Source organism: Anoplopoma fimbria, chromosome 13 (assembly GCF_027596085.1).
Source record: "Anoplopoma fimbria isolate UVic2021 breed Golden Eagle Sablefish chromosome 13, Afim_UVic_2022, whole genome shotgun sequence".
NCBI classification, from domain to species: Eukaryota; Metazoa; Chordata; class Actinopteri; order Perciformes; family Anoplopomatidae; genus Anoplopoma; species Anoplopoma fimbria.
This window is the reverse complement of record NC_072461.1, coordinates 24,065,339-24,084,970: the sequence shown is the minus strand read 5'-3', so window position 1 is coordinate 24,084,970 and position 19,632 is coordinate 24,065,339. Positions and strand designations below refer to the sequence as shown.

The 19,632-nt window shown below is 37.3% G+C and overlaps 4 protein-coding genes across 4 annotated transcripts; all 4 read right to left on the bottom strand.

Annotated features, from left to right (window-relative positions):
• Positions 1-2,165: 2,165 nt before the first annotated feature.
• Positions 2,166-3,593, bottom strand: LOC129100736 (nuclear factor 7, brain-like). Its single transcript, XM_054610182.1, has one exon. It carries the CDS (start codon positions 3,591-3,593, stop codon positions 2,166-2,168), a length of 1,428 nt encoding a protein of 475 aa, XP_054466157.1.
• A 4,067-nt stretch (positions 3,594-7,660) lies between these two features.
• On the bottom strand, positions 7,661-10,074 carry LOC129100641 (nuclear factor 7, brain-like). Its single transcript, XM_054610081.1, is given in 2 exon segments — positions 7,661-9,626; positions 9,629-10,074. Coding segments are annotated over 2 exon segments (1,428 nt in total). The 5' UTR covers positions 9,938-10,074; the 3' UTR covers positions 7,661-8,507.
• Positions 10,075-11,512: 1,438 nt separating this feature from the next.
• LOC129100644 (retinol dehydrogenase 14-like) lies at positions 11,513-13,694 on the bottom strand (the record flags this gene model as incomplete). The annotated part of the gene is given in 3 exon segments (XM_054610083.1): positions 11,513-12,185; positions 12,893-13,195; positions 13,491-13,694. Coding segments are annotated over 3 exon segments (779 nt in total), but the record flags the coding sequence as incomplete, so codon positions are not given.
• A 4,564-nt stretch (positions 13,695-18,258) lies between these two features.
• Positions 18,259-19,388, bottom strand: LOC129100735 (zinc-binding protein A33-like). The gene is made up of 2 exons (XM_054610181.1): positions 19,365-19,388; positions 18,259-19,311 (listed from the first exon to the last, which is right to left on the bottom strand). Exons 1-2 carry the CDS (start codon positions 19,386-19,388, stop codon positions 18,259-18,261), a joined length of 1,077 nt encoding a protein of 358 aa, XP_054466156.1.
• Between the last annotated feature and the right edge of the window lie 244 nt (positions 19,389-19,632).

Sequence of the window (19,632 nt, the reverse complement as noted above, 5' to 3'; positions counted from 1 at the left end):
GATCTCTGCAAGTGACACAAGGGATGAGAGAATAAAAGCACTTTTGGGAAATACACTACCTAAATAGATACCAATGGGAACAGAAGTGGGAGAGAAAAAACAACACAATATGGCACAATATATAATTGGTTATTTAGTTTTGTAAAGGCTGTTTGTGTAATAGTCTTTGATTAATTGTGTTGTTGGTAATGTGTCATATGATCATTTGACCATGTATGTGAAGAAACTCGAGACAACCGCACACAGAAAATAGATACAGTACCAGTCAAAAGTTTGGACACACCTTCTCATTCAATGGTTTTTCTTTATTTTTATTTGTTTCTACATTGTAGATTAATATTGAAAACATTATATAATAAGAATAATTACAGATCAGTTTGTCTTCTGATTGCATCGTTGGACACGATCAAAGTACAATTTAGAGGTATTACTTAAGTAATTTAATTCATACTTACTAGCACTTACACTTATACACTCCACCTTATTTAGAAAAAAATAGTGTACATAAAGCTATAGCTTTTCAGATTAAGATTTGCAGATATACACACACACATATATATATATAAACATATATACACATATATATATACTATATACCTATATATTAATAGATGTACAGTACCAGTCAAAAGTTTGGACACACCTTCTCATTCAATGGTTTTTATTTTTCTTTATTTTTCTTTGTTTCTACATTGTAGATTAATATTGAAGACATCCAAACTATGAAGGAACACATATGGAATTATGTGGTAAACAAACAAATGCTCAACAAACCAGAATATGTTTTATATTTTAGATTCTTCAAAGAAGTTGAATGAGAAGGTGTGTCCAAACTTTTGACTTTTTAACTGTATATTGATGCAAAGTTTGTAATGTTTCTTTTTGATTAACTACTTTTATACACTTGCATTAGTTGCAGTTTAACAGTAAGTTACACTCAAATATGGAATATTAAAGCGTGCACATACAGTACCAGTCAAAAGTTTGGACACACCTTCTCATTCAATGGTTTTTATTTATTTATTTTAAAAACAAAATTCTACATTGTAGATTAATATTGAAGACATCCAAACTATGAAGGAACACATATGGAATTATGTGGTAAACAAACAAATGCTCAACAAACCAGAATATGTTTTATATTTTAGATTCTTCGAAGTAGTTGAATGAGAAGGTGTGTCCAAACTTTTGACTTTTGATACACTTGCATTATACATTATAGACAGATGATCCATTGGAATTGTATATATTGTATATATTTTGGATTTGCAATTGTTTTATTGTTGTCTTAAACTTCATATTTAAACTCATTATATTAACACTTTTTACACTTTCTATTGCAACTGTTGCACAGCATTTTCCCTCAGATTCAATAAAGCTGTATCTTATCTTAACATAAAAACACAATTAAAAAGTTACATTACACAAAATAAAACAAGGTATCTAAAACTAACTCATCAAAAGAAAAAATATCAAAACACAAGAAGCTGATAACAAGAATAACTAACAGCTTTAAGTGTTTCTACAATGATGTGATACAGTTTCCACATTTTCTTGCAGATTAATTTCTGAAGCATTTTTGTTCAATAACATCCTTAAATCCTAAATTTCTTGATTTCTCTAAATTAATTTCAAATAAAAACAATGGTTTATGTGTTCCTTTTTTTTGCAATAAGTTACATGAAAAAAAATAACAAAACTGCAAATAATTTTGCATTATTCATTTAGGACAGTAGTTAGTTAAGGAAAAAACATTTCAAAACATGATGTCTGATGATGATACAAAGCCTCTTAAAGTTTTAAAACTGAAAGTAAAACTGGAGATAAGTCACCAGAAGATCCAGAAATATTATAAACTAAAACTGATGTCTGATGATGAACAAAGTTAAAGAAAACAAAACTGGAGACAAAGTATTTTGAATATTGGATTCACAATAAGTTAGATTATGTTTCTATTAAACACAAGATGCTGATTAAACTATCATTTAAAAATCATCCTTTATTGTACCTGTAGTTTTATCACCTAATGATTAAACAATATGTCTGTATTGAGTAGAATAGAATTTCTGTTACTATTGCTGTTGATTGTATTGATTATATAAATGAGATCTTGACACACAGTGAAGTCAGACTAAAGTCTTAACAAACATTAACATGTCTCAACATCACCGAGAAATATCAGTTGGACAGATTTTGATATCAACAGTTTTAGCATCACCAGCCTTTCCAATACCGAACAATGGGAAGATTTTCCCAGTGAAAGTGTCTCTGTGAGTGCAGATGTGAGTCATGTCTTTAAGGTTGTAGAAGGACACCTCCCCCCTGTCATAGTCCAGCTGGACTCTGATCCTCTGGAGACTCTTCTTCACTCTGACAGTCTTACCAACAACATCAGTGTATTTTCCATTGCGATGACGTAAACTCCACTCTCCATATTTTGGTGTGGCAAGTCGCTTTCCCTTCCTGTCAACTGACTCTTTAACCAAACCTACATTCCAGGCAGGATTGTCTCCCACCTCCACCTCCCAGCTGTGTTTCCCTGAGCTGAAGCCCTCAGAGCCCAGAACCTCTGCATACTTAATGTTTCTCTCTGGATTGTCAGGAAGCTGCTGGTATATGTCTCCATGTCTCACACTGGTCAGATCATCAGACAGATAGACATTGTCGGCTGCAGTGTTTGGGTCCAGAATGACAGGACTGAAGTGGACCTTGTCCTTCATCTTCTCCCAGACTCTGAAGGACAGGTTGCCCAGGTGTTTGGCCACATCTATCAGCGCTCCTGAGACCAGCTGTGGATCTGACAGTGAGCACTGGACTCTGGCTCTGGTCTGAGTGGCTTTATAACTGCTGAGGAATGACGCCTTGTGTTTCTGCAGGTCTTCTTCAACAGCAGAGATACTGTCTGACAGAGAGGAGATCTGCTCCTGAATCATCTTCATCTCTCTGCTGATGGTCTTCCCCTTCTGCTCCTCTTCCTCCCTCAGAGCTGCCAGTCTGGACTCCTCTTCCTCTTTCAGGAACTGGTGGAGCTTGTTGAACTCTGCTCTGATCTGCCTCTCTGTGGACAACAGCTGCTTCTTGGAGTGTTGAATCATTTCATTGTATGTTTTCTCCACTTGTTTGTGTTTGTCCCTCTTGTCCTGCAGAGACTCTAAATCAGATCTCAGCTGGTCCTTCAGGTCACTGACTGCTTGTTCTACAGGAACCACCTTGTGACTCTTGTGGAGAGAAAACTCACAGACAGGACACACAACTCTCTCTTCATCCTCACAGAACAATTTAGTCTCTTCTCCATGTTTACTACACACCACCTCCACCTTCTTCTCTCCTTTTTCTGTCTCAGATGATCCAGTTTTCTGTCTCTTAGCAAATGAGTCAGCCAGTTCCTTCAGTGAAAAGTTCACCCCAAAATCGTCTTTCGATGATTTTCTTTTACAAATGGGACAGTTTCTGTTTTTAGCTTGTTTCCAGAATTTCTGCAGGCAGCTTGAACAGAAGCTGTGGTTGCAGCTCAGAGACACAGGATCTCTGAAAGTCTCTGAACAAACATGGCAGTTCAGGTAACTTTCTAAAAGTGCATTTTTTTCAGCCATTTGTCTTGCTTTTCCAAATTATTCTTAAATAAACGACTCACCAAATTCTATTTCCCTTCAGTTTGCTTTTCTCAATCCTCCAGGTGAACACTGTTCCACAGAGATATCTCACAGTGTTATGGCGTTGTGGCACCAACGGTAATAAACTCAGCTATCTGTTTATAACCAGCAGATAGAGAAGGATACTTTGCAACCTGTCCCTCATAATCTGGAAAGCTCTCAAGTCTTTTTTTTAACCCCTTGGTTTCTCTCTGTGTGATGATCTGACCTGTGAAAGAAAAAATCCTAAAGACTGACAGAAAGGTGAACATAGTCATCCTGACTAAATGTTGTTGCTCATATTTCATGTGTCACAGTGAAGACAAAGCAACAGTTGGAAACACTTCATGATGAAAAGACCACCAATGTAAAACTATTTAAAGGTTAAACTTCTTAAGACATTCATTGGCAGTTTCTTCAGTGCTCCTCCTTGTTTCTGATTACAGCTCTCAATATCTTTGGACTTTGTGCGCTTTTTTCTTATTGCAGAACCTTTGAACTCTTTAAAGTTTTATTGAAACATATACCTTGTGATTTCAGGTCTTTTGTTTCCCTTTTGAGTTTAGATCGTTTGTATACAGTCATACAAATGTATTATGGTTATGGTCCTAAAGGTTGACAACTACAAAATAAATTATGTGTGTACCTTTTCCTACATCAAAACCTCTGTATATACTGAAAACGACATACTGTATCTGTTCTTACTTAAGGTGTGTCGGGTTTATCTGTTTTTAGTGAGATCATTATACTGTAACACATTTTCTAATTTCAATATTTCCTTTTAGAAAAAATCAGGTCATAATAATGCTTGAAGAGGCAACCATTTAAGTTGATTTACATCCTAGCACCTTTTACACATATATATATATATGCACAGATGTGAAAAAAACATTTTCAACTATATGGTAAGATGTGTTTTTTAACTTTTTCACTCACAAATAAGTAACAGACAAGTTGTGCAGCCTTCGGGGAAAGTTCTTTGTTGCTCTCTTGTGGAGATAAAAAAAAAAGGTAAATTATGTCCACACACCCATGTTACTGCATGTGTGTATATGTGAACATGTTTATGACTTTAAAATGTGTAAAAATAAACGATGAAAGCCATCAGGCATCCCATATCTGAAAAAAGCCAAAAACCTCCCTAAATGCAGCAGCCTCATCTGCTGATTACTTGATTTCCAATCAAATGTATTATTGTGCTGTTATGCTTTAAGGTCCCAAATCGGTAAAGTTGTTGTTTCTAAAGACAAAGAGATAAAAAAGAAAGTAGAATCAATTTAATGTATAAATGTACAGGCTGCTATATCCATTATTGTGATGCCCTTATTAAGGCTAAGATTAAGAAGAAAATACATTTTAAAATAGTTAATCGAATCGCAGTATTCTTTCCAGTGATCAGAAGACAAGATGATGCGTGTTACTTGTAAAGTTTGCCTCTAGCCTCTCAGGAAATTTGCTGCACTGAGGACTTTCTTTAGGGAAGCCTTACTGGAAAATTGAGCTGAATCAGGCAGGTGGTGTACAGGAACCTTTCCTCCTGCAACATCTACATCTCCAATAAGTCGTCACTATAATCCATCTGATTCATCAGGAATTGAACATCAACTTAAACGAAACAAGATTCTAATCTGCTGTTAAGTTTCTCTTTAAATTCGTATCTAAAACCCTAAAAAACCTAAATGGAAACCTGATACCTGTTTCATTGATGTCCTGCATTGAAGGTTATTTTACAGAAACACAAAAGCGTATCTACTGTATCAGCCTCAATCTGACATGCCTCACTCTATGTAAGGTGACCGCAGTGGAGGAATGTAACCAAGTACATTTATTCTGTGGAACCAGCTTCCAGTTTCAGTCTGGGGGGCAGACACACTCACCACTTTTAAGAGTAGGATTAAGACCTTTCTTTTTGATAGCGCGTATAGTTATGGCTGGCTCAGGTTCGCCTTGGTCCAGACCCTAGATATGCTGCTATAGGCCTAGACTGCCGGGGGACTACCTAGGATACACTGAGCTCCTCTCTCCTCTTCTCTCCCTCCATCTTTATGTATTCATGTCCTATTTATGCACATTACTGACTTTGAGTCTTTGTGCTTTCTCGCAGGTTTCCATGAATCGTGGTTATATCTGGACCGTGGTCGGGCCTCCTGCTGTGGCCCTGCTGACACCCACTGCTACTACCACTATTATTATTAGTCACATTAAGATTATTATTCCCTGTACTATTACGCTTATTAGATTTGCTTCTACCCTGGAGTCTTTGTGCTTTATCGCAGGTTTCCATGAATCGTAGCTGTACCTGGACTGTGGTCGTGTCTCGTGCTGTGGCACGACCACAGTCAAAATGAATTGAATTGAATTGAATTGAATTAAATTGATGGCTGAAGAAGCTACAACAGCATCAAGAGCCACAGCAGTGATGGATTTCTTAGTTTCTCTGGACAAACAGTACGTCAGACAAACACAATGGTGTTTCTGTGGAGGATCTGTGTGAAAATTAAAATCCATTAGAAACTGCTCAGTGGTGCTTCTATTGATCATCCTGTGCAGCAAATAATAACATGGACTTTGTCTACATCTTGTGGCGTTTACAGGAAGTAAAATGTGTCCGTTCCATCACATCCTGTATACATGCTGCACATTCAACAGTGTTGATGACGTTAAGCACATGTGAGCATGTTGTCCCTGAGAACTGTGTTCAGTAGGTGACAGAATTAATGAAATGTAACAGTGAAAGCATTTCTTAAACAATGTTTTATGTGTATACAACCCTCAGTGCTCCCTCTCTTCAGTGAGGCTGTCTGTAACAGACGTGAGCCTCAACACACTGTTACAACTTCACATTACAAAGATCATCAACAACCACAATCATTCTGCTTCTTTGTGTTTTTAAAAAACACAAAGTCCAAAAGTGAAACATTCTTTGATGAGATTGTTGTAAATTATTATTTTTTTAAACTCCCTTTCTTAGAGTTCATGATGAAGAACAAACACACAGTGAGGTACAGACCAGTTTGGGAATTAATACAACGCCATCAACGTTAAACTAGATGAGCAACTCTTTATTCCTCACATGTTGACAGCTGCTTAGCCTTCATCAGAGAGGTATGAGGTCCATTCAGGTTTCTTTACATGCAGTCGGTTAATTAGTCACGTGACTTTACAAAAGAACATCTAACTTAACTCAGCTGGACTGTCCATAAATGTTGATGTTGAAAGACTTTCAGTGAGGAATTTTGGGTTTTTTTTAATTAAAAAAAAAACATGGATTCAACATTTTAATATTAAATATTGTCTTTTCTTATAAACTGGTGGTAGTTTTGTTTTTAATTGTAATAATAATAATTTGTAAAGAAACTGGAAACAACCTCGAACAGAAAATTCTGAATAAAAACTGTCTGTGATTTTATTACACATCATGTATCAGCATCCAACTGATTACATTTATAAAGATATAGTCGATTCAATAAAAAATACATTTTAAACTTTAGTTCCTTTATTTTGATCAAACATGTTTCATTTATCGTTCATGTTACTGACCATGCAAAAACGACAGAAATCATAATTTACAATGAAGAAGCATTTAGAGAATTACAGACAGATGATACATTGGAATTGTATATATTGTATATATTTTGGATTTGCAATTGTTTTATTGTTGTCTTAAACTTCATATTTAAACTCATTATATTAACACTTTTTACACTTTCTATTGCAACTGCTGCACAGCATTTTCCCTCAGATTCAATAAAGCTGTATCTTATCTTAACATAAAAACACAATTAAAACGTTATATTACACAAAATAAAACAAGGTATCTAAAACTAAAGTAACTCATCAGAAGATAAAAAAATAACAAGAATATCTAACAGCCTTTTCTTTTAAGTTTTTCTACGATGATGTGATACAGTTTCCACATTTTCTTGCAGATTAATTTCTGAAGCATTTATTGCTCAACAACAGATCCTTAAATCCTAAATTTCTTGATTTCACAATATGAATTTCAAATAAAAACAATAGTTTATGTGTTCCTTTTTTTTTTTTTACAATACGTTGCATGAAAACAATAAACAAAGCTGGAAATCATTTTGCATTATTCATTTGGGACAGTAGTTACAGTTAAACATTTAGTCTTCATCAGAGAGGTATGAGGTCGATTCAGGTTTCTTTATATGCAGTTTGTTCACTTGATATTTACACTCTTCATACTTTATATTACAACTGCTGCACAGCAATTTCCCTGAGATGAATAAAGCTTTATCTTAAAAAACACACACAATCAATCCAGTTATTCCCTCTGAGATAAACAACAGATCTAAACTGAAATAACTCATCAGATGACCCAAGAATATAAGAAACTAAAACCAGATGCTGATAACCAGAATAATTAACAGATTTTTTAAAGTTGGTTTTCTGATGATGTGATACAGTTTAAGCATTACTCAGCCACACTTTTTTTGTAGATCAAACGTATTCAAAAGAGCATCATTGCAATCAGAGTATAGAAAACAACATAAACAAATATCCTGATAAAAAACATTAAAATAAATGGAAATCAAAAGCAGGAGAGACCATCTCTGTAGATATTAGCTAAACTAAACAAAACTGAACACTTAATGATTTAATTAAAAGCATTTTAAATTAAAACAATAATTTTTGTGGTCGTGTTTTTAAAGTAAATTGCCTAAAAACAATATACAAAGATAAAATCATTTTATATACCTGTAAGGTTTATAATGTGATAACGTCATCCAGCTTCTGTGTGGAGTACATATGGATTTTCTGTTGTAACTGTTGTTTGTATTTATATAAATGAGATCTTGACACTCAGTGAAGTCAGACTAAAGTCTTAACAAACACTAACATGTCTCAACATCACAGAGAAATATCAGTTGGACAGATTTTGATATCAGCAGTTTTAGCATCACCAGCCTTTCCAATATAGAAATATGGGAAGAGTTTCTCAGTGAAAGTGTCTCTGTGAGTGCAGATGTGAGTCATGTCTTCAGGGTCGTAGAAGGACACCTCCCCCCTGTCATAGTCCAGCTGGACTCTGATCCTCTGGAGACTCTTCTTCACTCTGACAGTCTCACCAGCTCCATGAGTGTATTTTCCACTGCGATGTGATAAACTCCACTCTCCATATTCTGGTGAGGCAGATCGCTTTCCCTTCCTGTCAACTGACTCTTTAACCAAACCTACAGTCCAGTCAGGATGGTCTCCCACCTCCACCTCCCAGCTGTGTTTCCCTGAGCTGAAGCCCTCAGAGCCCAGAACATCTGCATACTTAGTGTTTCTCTCTGGATTGTCAGGAAGCTGCTGGTTTGTGTCTCCACGTCTCACACTGGTCAGATCATCAGACAGATAGAGACAGTGGGCTGCAGTGTTTGGGTCCAGAATGACAGGACTGAAGTGGACCTTGTCCTTCATCTTCTCCCAGACTCTGAAGGACAGGTTGCCCAGGTGTTTGGCCACATCTATCAGCGCTCCTGAGACCAGCTGTGGATCTGACAGTGAGCACTGGACTCTGGCTCTGGTCTGAGTGGCTTTATAACTGCTGAGGAATGACACCTTGTGTTTCTGCAGGTCTTCTTCAACAGCAGAGATACTGTCTGACAGAGAGGAGATCTGCTCCTGAATCATCTTCATCTCTCTGCTGATGGTCTTCCCCTTCTGCTCCTCTTCCTCCCTCAGAGCTGCCAGTCTGGACTCCTCTTCCTCTTTCAGGAACTGGTGGAGCTTGTTGAACTCTGCTCTGATCTGCCTCTCTGTGGACAACAGCTGCTTCTTGGAGTGTTGAATCATTTCATTGTATGTTTTCTCCACTTGTTTGTGTTTGTCCCTCTTGTCCTGCAGAGACTCTAAGTCAGATCTCAGCTGGTCCTTCAGGTCACTGACTGCTTGTTCTACAGGAACCACCTTGTGACTCTGGTGGAGAGAAAACTCACAGACAGGACACACAACTCTCTCTTCATCCTCACAGAACAGTTTAGGGACTCTTCTCCATGTTTACTACACACCACCTCCACCTTCTTCTCTCCTTTTTCTGTCTCAGATGATCCAGTTTTCTGTCTCTCAGCAAAGGAGTCAGCCAGTTCCTTCAGTGGAAAGTTCACCCAAGGAAATTCTTTTGAGGATTTTCTTTTACAAATGGGACAGTTTTTGTTTTTAGCTTGTTTCCAGAATTTCTGCAGGCAGCTTGAACAGAAGCTGTGGTTGCAGCTCAGAGACACAGGATCTCTGAAAGTCTCTGAACAAACATGGCAGTTCAGGAAACTTTCAACAAGAACTATTTTCTCAGCCATTTGCTCTGATATGTGAATATCTTTAAACAGCTGGACTCACCGAATCTGTGTCTCTTTAAATTACCGATTATAATCCTTCTTATTTTATGTTTATAGCAGAGATTCTCCACCCTGTAATGGCGTCTCTCGTCTCCGTTCAGCAGTGTGGAAATCAGCTTTTAAGTTTCACTTTCAATCTTTTTAAGTAAATAACTGACAGCTGACATTCCCCTTTATTACCACCAGATAGTGGTATTTAGTTAATTATCAGATTTTACAGAAACTTGTCCCAGTGAGCACTAGACGGGATTTAGAGTCTAAATCTGGTCTAAAACTGGTTGAAATCGGGTCTAAACGTCTATAGACGTCTTTTCAACCGGCTAAAACACGGTTAAAACTTCAACATGTCACAAAACACCATTTGTTTGATAACGTGTTCTGTTGTAACGTAAGGCTGTAAGAGAGACGATATTAACACATTATATATATTATAGTATTTATGTAAAGTATTCAACTGGTCGTTGATTTCAACGCATTTAATGTTTCATATAAAAAGTAGGAAATATCTTTATCGACTGTTTGCTGCTAAAAAAGCTTCTAGGACGTTGTGATCCGCTCATTTTTATACATTACTCTGAAATAAGAATAATAATTAATCATTAAATATTCATTGATATAAAGAGGGTTTTAGACCGTTTTACATTTAAATACATTACAGAGAGCTAGTGGGGCTGTACACAGTTTAAATGGGAGGAAGTGAGTAAAATAAATTAATGAACAAACAAGAAGACAGTCTGAACATTGTTGTTTGGCACAGAGCAACTTATTAACAATATAAAGTATTATAATGTGTAATATGCCAGTGAGCATGTTTCCGTTGGAAAGACGTTTAAAAACGGCTAAGGTCACCGGTGAACAGACTGGTTCAACAGTGAATATGTTTTATAATTCTTGTTTACTTTACAGACATCTGAAATATGACAGATCATCTGAAACTGGCTCCTGGAGGCTTTGACAGCCACATTTAAAGAAGAAACCGGAGATTCTGTTGTGTGTATTTTCAATTTCATTGTAGTTGTATGAATAAAAACAAATGAATTGTTGCCTGTGTCAGATGGTCTTATTTGTCCTGTAAACTGTTAATGTGTTACTATGACTACGTATTTAATTGCTACATATTTTACTGTGAGCATTTTGAGGTTCAAAAGACTTTTAGAAAAGGTTTATGTCTAAAAGACGTTTAAAAGACGTTTAAAGACGTTTAAAGACGTCTAAAAGTGGTTCAAAAGTGAAAGTTTAATCAACTATTAGACGTTCACGTTTAGACCACATTTAGACGTGATTTTCAATATTGGCTTTAAACTGAGAAATGTGGATGTGGTTTCATAGTAAAATGATTATATAACATTATTAGCACAACGTAGAGGATTACAAATGGAAAAATGCTCACTGGGTGGGGTTACTTGTGAAAAATATTTATTTTAAAGTGAAATAAACCCCGAAGAATGTACATAATGAAATGCATCAACACTGCAACATTTTACACATAGACTACAGAAATACTTTAAAACACAACATTCCATCAAATAATATGTTTTAGGAAATAATCACCAAGTCAAATCTAGTGATATACAACCAAAGTGTTTGAAAGATGAAATTCTAAATGTGTCATGTGTTAATGCTCAAAAACCGCCTTGTTTTGTCCCGCAGCAACTCTCTTACAACTCTACGGACCTTTTACATGTGCAAAAATATAATATATATACAACACTAAAAGAAAGGGAAAAGCATCATAGGGCCTCTTTAAATGATCATTCTCATTAAATGACAATGTGCTCTCCAAAGACAGAAATCATTGTCTTTTATTTGTGCAAAACATTTCCTCTTAAATTAAACAAGCACATAAAAACTAATCTTTACATAAACATTGTGAACACAACAAAAATGTGAATGAAAAACCACAAATATAAAAGAAAGTACATGACCTTGCACAACTCTTAAGAATCAGCTTTTCCCAGTTTCACCAGTCTCTCACTGGCCTCCCAGAGTTTTTTTGCCACACCAGCGTCTCTTGCGAAAGGACGCAGAGTAGCTGGCCGGCAGTCGACGAAGTAACCCCCGTTGTGTTTGGCGGCTTCATCTGATACAGAACAGTAGATGACAGTCTGAGCGCCAATCTCACACGGCACAAAAAACATCCACATGATCACCTGCATCAGCATCCGGAACAGGATGGAGTAGTGGCACGTCCAACCACTTTGGACAAAACCTGGAGCAACACGTGGAGGCAGAGATATAAAGAATATATTTATATATAAATAGAGTCAGGAATATACACACTGCTTATTGGGCTTTGGCAATATCATTCAAATCTTTTAGCTAGAGTCATTTTACATCTTTATTTAAGTATATATTGTAATAAATTAAATTGAGAAAAAACTTAAATAACCAGACATGCTAATCTAGTGAATTACATTTGAAGGGACTATACAACAATAATGCAAAGGGCCCGCAAATGAATACAATATTGTCATTAAGAAGCCCTGCTCAATGATCACTGTTGACCACATGACCTGATACAACCACACATACTGTTCTAAAGAGAGAGCTACCTCAGTGTAAACAGAACACAAATGTTATTATTATACCTTAATTATGTTATTTCAAATAAAAACTATGTTGGTTGTAAATAAATACATTTAAAAAGAATGACATGTGAAAATATAAATAAACAGTCGTCCATTCGAAACAAGAAGTAGGGCATTAGCTAATTTCTTAATATAAATGTGTTTCCTTTATGAAATGTGAGAAAATAAAATGAATATAGCATCATCATTTTTTACATAAAATGCCTTTTACAGTCTCCTGTATTATATTGTAATGCCTTGTAAACAAAGGGGGTGGATAGTGTGCACACAAAACCCAAGTTGGGTTCCAGTGCAGCACAAGAGCAGCACACAAAGCAGCACCTCTTACCAGGATGCACAGCGTAGGAGGTCACTCCTTTCCCGTCAGTGATGCGGCCCACTTCCTGACTGAAGTAGATGTTAGCCAGCTTGCTGCGGCAGTAGGTGAAGAAGGGCAGCAGGTTGTAGTTGAGGTCCTGGAAGTCCAGTTTCTGGTATTTGTAGCTGGAGCATGTGAGGGTGACCACACGGCTTGGGGCGCATTCCTTCAGGCGAGGCAGAAGCAGATTGGTTAGGAGGAAGTGACCCAAGTGGTTGACGCCAAAACACATGCTGAAGCTGTCGTCCGTCCAGTCGAGGACACCGGGCATGCCTGAGGAAACATCACAGACGGTGAGGAAAGAGGTCAAAACAAGGAAAGTAGAAACGTGTGGCTTTTAGCACATGTTGCTGCACAGTCTGTACAGTTTACAGCACACTCTATGCTCAGACCCCTGACAAGGAACAACTCAACAGATCTTTAATGCGATGGTCGCTGGTCAACTCCATCATCTGGCCAATCGAAGTTCTTAGCTACCTTTTCGGAGGAACACATTTACTCATCTTTGGTTCTTTGGTGATGATGTTTGAATCCATCAAGAGACTTCCATGTATTTTGACACCCTCACCTGCAATATTGATCAGGATGTCGAGCCTCTTCTCTCTCTGGAGGAAGTTCTCGCAGAAGTCCCTCACAGAGCGCAGGTTGGCGAGGTCCAGCTCCATGTGAAGGACGTTAAGGCTGTGACTCTTGAACCTGATCTCCCTCACTGCCTTCTCAGCCTTGTCCGGGTCTCTGCAAGCGATGATGACGCTGGCGCCTCTCGTTGCCAAAGCAACACATACTGTTCTAAAGAGAGAGCTACCTCAGTGCAAACAGAACAGAAATGTCTGTTGTTTCAGATTGTGTACAGCCCAACCTAAATTATTTCATTTCAACTAAAATATATTTATTGTAAATAAATATACTTCCATTAATCATAATGGAAAATTTGAAATAAACAGTAAATGTATAAATACAGCACTTATTAAAAACTGTTTACTCGACACCCACTACTACTACCACTATCATTATTAGTCACATTACTATTATTATTGCCTGTACTATTACGCTTATTGACTTGCTTGTACCCTGGAGTCTTTGTGCTTTCTCGCTTCGCAGGCTTCTATAAATCGTGGCTGTACCTGGACCGTGGTCGTGCATCCTGCTACGGCCCTGCTGACACCGACTGCTACCACCATTATTATTACTAGTCACATTACTATTACTATTACCTGTACCATTAAGCATTTTAGCTTTACTTCCACCCTGAAGCCCTTTTTGCTTTCTCGTTCTGCAGGTTTCCATGAATCGTTGTGGTACCTGGACCGTAGTCGTGCCTCCTGCTGTGAGCCGACTGACACCCACTGCTACTTCCATTATTATTATTAATCACATTACTATCCCTATTTTCATAACTATAATTCTACTGTAATAATTGCTGCTGTTATTATAAGTAGTCTTATTATATGAATCATTTATGTCATATACATTGAATGTGTTGTATCTCTGTTATGCTGTTCATTCTGTACACATGACATCTATTGCATTCTGTCCATCCTGGGAGAAGGATCCCTCCTCTGTCGTTCTCCCAGAGGTTTCTTCCTTTTTTCTCCCTGTTAAAGGGTTTTTTTAGGGGAGTTTTTCCTGTGCCGATGTGAGGGAAGGACAGAGGATGTCGCATGTGCACAGATTGTAAAGCCCTCTGAGGTAAATTTGTAATTTGTGATTCTGGGCTATACAAAATAAACTGAATTGAATTGAAAGTGTTACAGTATTTCATTTGCACTATGACCACGATTGTCCTTTTACGTGCTTCCTTTTAACATGTTAATCCTTTGCCTTACAGCAGCATTTATTTTGTTGAAGGGAGATGTAATGTTTTGTAACATCCTTATACGGGACCTATATTTTGAAATACCCAGCAATGAAAACCAGAAGTGTTGGATAGTTGTAAGTAGCTTGACACGGAGGCGAAGGTGGTTGAGTGTATTACAGAATGTAATAAAGGTTCACTCTAATGGCAACTCCCGTACAACTGCGTGGGCCTGATTTAATGAGCAGTCAGACAGTCACAACAATATATTCACGTGAGAACAACTGCTTAACTTTAACTCTTTATTTGCATAACTCGTCCATAACTTTACTCAGCCAGAGAACCAGGATCCCCTCACGGGTTGCCATGCATCACCTGTCTTCTCCTGGGTCCTAACGCCTTACAGGTAAGGCTTCATGTTGTCATCCATCAAGCATACCTTGAACATCTATGTACAAACATACATTTAAAACAAATACCACAATAAATTATTTTAATTGTATTTTTTGCACAGTGGACAATCTTTCAAAGGGAACACCTCTTATCTTGGAGTTTGAGGTGATACTGTGTCACTGAAAATAAAAAATGTTTTAATATTTTGTCAACTAAAATGTGAGTCACATCCTATGACGTCGCCTTTCCCTGCAGGTGGATAATCATGATTTGCAGACCCCCACCCTCAGTAAACTATCAATGGAGAAATCCAGAAAAAGAAAAGTCACAGAGGAAAATAGAGAGTTCAATTCTGCGTGGACGTATTCATTTGCTTTCACTGCCAACGATGCTGGCTTACCTGTATGCTTGATATGTGGCGAGAAATGAGCAAACAACAAAGAATTTAAAGTTGAAAGACACTTCCAGAACAGACACACAGCATCTGCTGAAAAGTATCAAGCTGGAGATGAGCAAAAAAAGAGCAATTTCTCAACTGCTGCAGCAAACTGAGCAAAATAAATATACTTTCACGTAGGCCTACACATGTAGTGTATTTTTTTGTCCTGTTCATAAGAGTTTGATATTGTTATAACAGGTAAAATAGCAATAAAATGTCAAGAATTGTCTTTATTCTTGTTCTATAATTTCATAAATACAACAAACTATAGTTTTTGTATATATAATATAACTATATATGAAACTTAATAAGCTGTGATATCAAATAACTTTTGCGACTCCAGACAAATTTTATTTGGTGGAAAATAGGGCAAAATGGCTCTTTGGACAGTAAAGGTTGCTGACCCTGTTTATGATGAACTGAAGGATGAAGTGTTCCTTCATGTGTTGAGAAAACTCTCCTCTCTGTAAAGGTTAATAAACTTAAAAAACATCATCACAAAGCTGAAAACAAGGCTGTTTTTCTGAGCTCATGAAAAGTTGACTTTTTAAGAGATACGTGGTTCTCACAGGACAGAGAAGCTACACTCATATGATGATGTTAGAATATGATGCATTGCTGCAGATTCAACTACACAACAGGATATAAAGGAGTTTCAGTTAACACAACCTTAAACATCTACAGCAGTAAAATGCAACAAATGAATGCAGCAGTAATATCAATCCAGAAACATCATTTATAATATTAATACACTGACTGGAAACATTTTACTGCACAATGACTACTCTTCTTTAATTACATTTTGCGGATGATACTTTTACTTAAGTAAGGGTGTTGAATGCAGGACTTTTACTTTTACTGGAGTATTTTCACAGTTCTGTATTTGTACTTTTACTCCAGTAAAGGATCTGAACACTTCCTTCACCACTCCATCACTCTACCATATCTACAGTACGTTGATGTAAAAAGAGCAGAACATTACAGCTTTGATATTCCTCCATACAAATATTCATTTTCTTTTTAATGTGTATTTCCAGATATCATTACACATGTTCTTAAGAAACTGGAATAAAGTCCTGGACAGTGTTGTTGAAAAAGACTGATAATCATTTCTTCATAAGGAATAGACAGGAATATCTAACTGCAGCACACCAGTGTTGGTGCACACAGTGTCCCTCACCTCTTGTATGTACTTCTACATTTCACTAACAAGGTGAGGGAGTTTTCCACCATCACCAACAGAACATGAAAGAATGAGAGATGCACAGACGGAAGAATGGAAAAGACACATGGAAATGAGAATAAAGCATTTTATTTAGTATCAATCTGTATACACAACATTTTAATTTAATTTAAAGTGCTACAGTTACACAAAAAAAGGCAACTGATGAATAATTCTATTTGTGTTTCTGATTTCTTAGATGATTAGATAAACAATTGCTAAATGAAGCATCTTATCCAGAGGCACAGTCACTTGTGATTTTCTCCCAGATATCCAGAAGGATTGATAGAAATCCTCTGAAGGATAGGAAATAGAGACATTTTCTACCAAACTCTGAACAAAGGTACGGTTTTGGTTAAATTGTGCAGGAAACAATAATATGTATGTTAAAAAAAGGTGCCAGAAAGTGGAACTAAACTTATCAACATTTTCACCAGCTTAGAACCAAAATGTGAACTTTGTCTCCACCTTGTGGAACTAAACAGTATAACATTTTAACCTTACATCAACAGCATCAATTTTATATCTGATTATGTTGACTCTAAAAATATTAGTTCAGAAGGATATAAAATGAATAGAACATTATTCAGTGCTAAACTCTTTTCTTTGCAAATAAAACAACTGAAGGAACCAAACTATTTATTTATGAAAGTAACCAGTTTACTATATAAAACCACAATGAAGTTATTGTTTAATGTCAAAGATAAACAAGGTAAGATGAGGCTTTCTGTGGCAACTTGATTTAAAATTATAGCCTTTTAAATGCAAACTTAATTTTGTTGTTCATTGGTAAAAAAAAAAAAAAACAAGTAGATATACGTCAAAATAAAATGATCACAGTTAATCTACTCGTCTGTTATCTGGATATTTACACCACAAACACCATTTAGAACATAACAGTCACATATGGTGAATAACAGGTTAATTATTACATAATCATTCACTGTTGGGTCCATTCTGAACAGTCAAATGATGTTATTTCATTAAAATGAACTATTTATAAATCTGAATGATTTCATACAGAAAATAAATTTGAAAATTGAAACATGAAAAATAATTCTAAAATGTACGAAATAAACAAGGTAAGAGGCTAAAATCAAAGACTTTTTAAAATTAATTTAAAAAAGCAAGTTTAAGGTTGTTCTCGTTGGCTGTTGTCGGCTGTAGACTGGACATGGAAGCTCCTAATGGGTCAAATGAGGTGTCAATCAAAAGATCAGAGTGCAGCGGCCATCTGATCCGTGGATTACTATTGAATGTTATTGATCTGTGGATTGAATGTTATTGATCTGTGGATTACTATGTTATTGATCAGCTTTCCAAAGATATGTCGCATCAGTAGCTACCTATACATAGCAGTGGTGTAAATAACACTAAACACTCAAATTGAAGAACTAACTGGAATTGTCTGTAACTAACAAACAAAAAAACACCCCCATTATAATAATCCTGATAAATCACTGAGACCTCACCACCCTCCCTGAACATCACAGAGAAATATCAGTTGGACAGATTTTGATATCAGCAGTTTTAGCATCACCAGCCTCTCCAATAAAAAAATATGGGAAGAGTTTCTCAGTGAAAGTGTCTCTGTGAGTGTAGATGTGAGTCATGTCTTCAGGGTCGTAGAAGGACACCTCCCCCCTGTCATAGTCCAGCTGGACTCTGATCCTCTGGAGACTCTTCTTCACTCTGACAGTCTCACCAGCTCCATTAGTGTATTTTCCACTGCGATGTGATAAACACCAGACTCCATATTTTGGTGTGGCAGATCGCTTTCCCTTCCTGTCAACTGACTCTTTAGCCAAACCTACATTCCAGTCAGGATGGTCTCCCACCTCCACCTCCCAGCTGTGTTTCCCTGAGCTGAAGCCCTCAGAGCCCAGAACATTGGCATAATTAGTGTTTCTCTCTGGATTGTCAGGAAGATGCTGGTTTGTGTCTCCATTTCTCACACTGGTCAGATCATCAAACAGATAGAGCCAGCGGTTTCCAGTGTTTGGGTCCAGAATGACAGGACTGAAGTGGACCTTGTCCTTCATCTTCTCCCAGACTCTGAAGGACAGGTTGCCCAGGTGTTTGGCCACATCTATCAGCGCTCCTGAGACCAGCTGTGGATCTGACAGTGAGCACTGGACTCTGGCTCTGGTCTGAGTGGCTTTATAACTGCTGAGGAATGACACCTTGTGTTTCTGCAGGTCTTCTTCAACAGCAGAGATACTGTCTGACAGAGAGGAGATCTGCTCCTGAATCATCTTCATCTCTCTGCTGATGGTCTTCCCCTTCTGCTCCTCTTCCTCCCTCAGAGCTGCCAGTCTGGACTCCTCTTCCTCTTTCAGGAACTGGTGGAGCTTGTTGAACTCTGCTCTGATCTGCCTCTCTGTGGACAACAGCTGCTTCTTGGAGTGTTGAATCATTTCATTGTATGTTTTCTCCACTTGTTTGTGTTTGTCCCTCTTGTCCTGCAGAGACTCTAAGTCAGATCTCAGCTGGTCCTTCAGGTCACTGACTGCTTGTTCTACAGGAACCACCTTGTGACTCTGGTGGAGAGAAAACTCACAGACAGGACACACAACTCTCTCTTCATCCTCACAGAACAGTTTAGTCTCTTCTCCATGTTTACTACACACCACCTCCACCTTCTTCTCTCCTTTTTCTGTCTCAGGTGAATCCAGTTTTCTGTCTCCCAGCAAAGAGTCAGCCAGTTCCTTCAGTGAAAAGTTCACCAAACATCTTTTGAGGATTTTCTTTTACAAATGGGACAGTTTTTGTTTTCAGCTTGTTTCCAGAATTTCTGCAGGCAGCTTGAACAGAAGCTGTGGCTGCAGCTCAGAGACACAGGATCTCTGAAAGTCTCTGAA

Excerpts from the sequence above, each read along its gene's own strand:
- LOC129100736 (XM_054610182.1), bottom strand. The coding sequence starts at position 3,593 with ATGGCTGAAAAAAATGCACTTTTAGAAAGTTACCTGAACTGCCATGTT.
- LOC129100735 (XM_054610181.1), bottom strand. The coding sequence starts at position 19,388 with ATGGAGAAGAGACTAAACTGTTCT. Across the intron at positions 19,312-19,364 it reads AGAAGAGACTAAACTGTTCT|AGTCACAAGGTGGTTCCTGT; the intron begins GTGAGGATGAAG and ends TCTCTCCACCAG.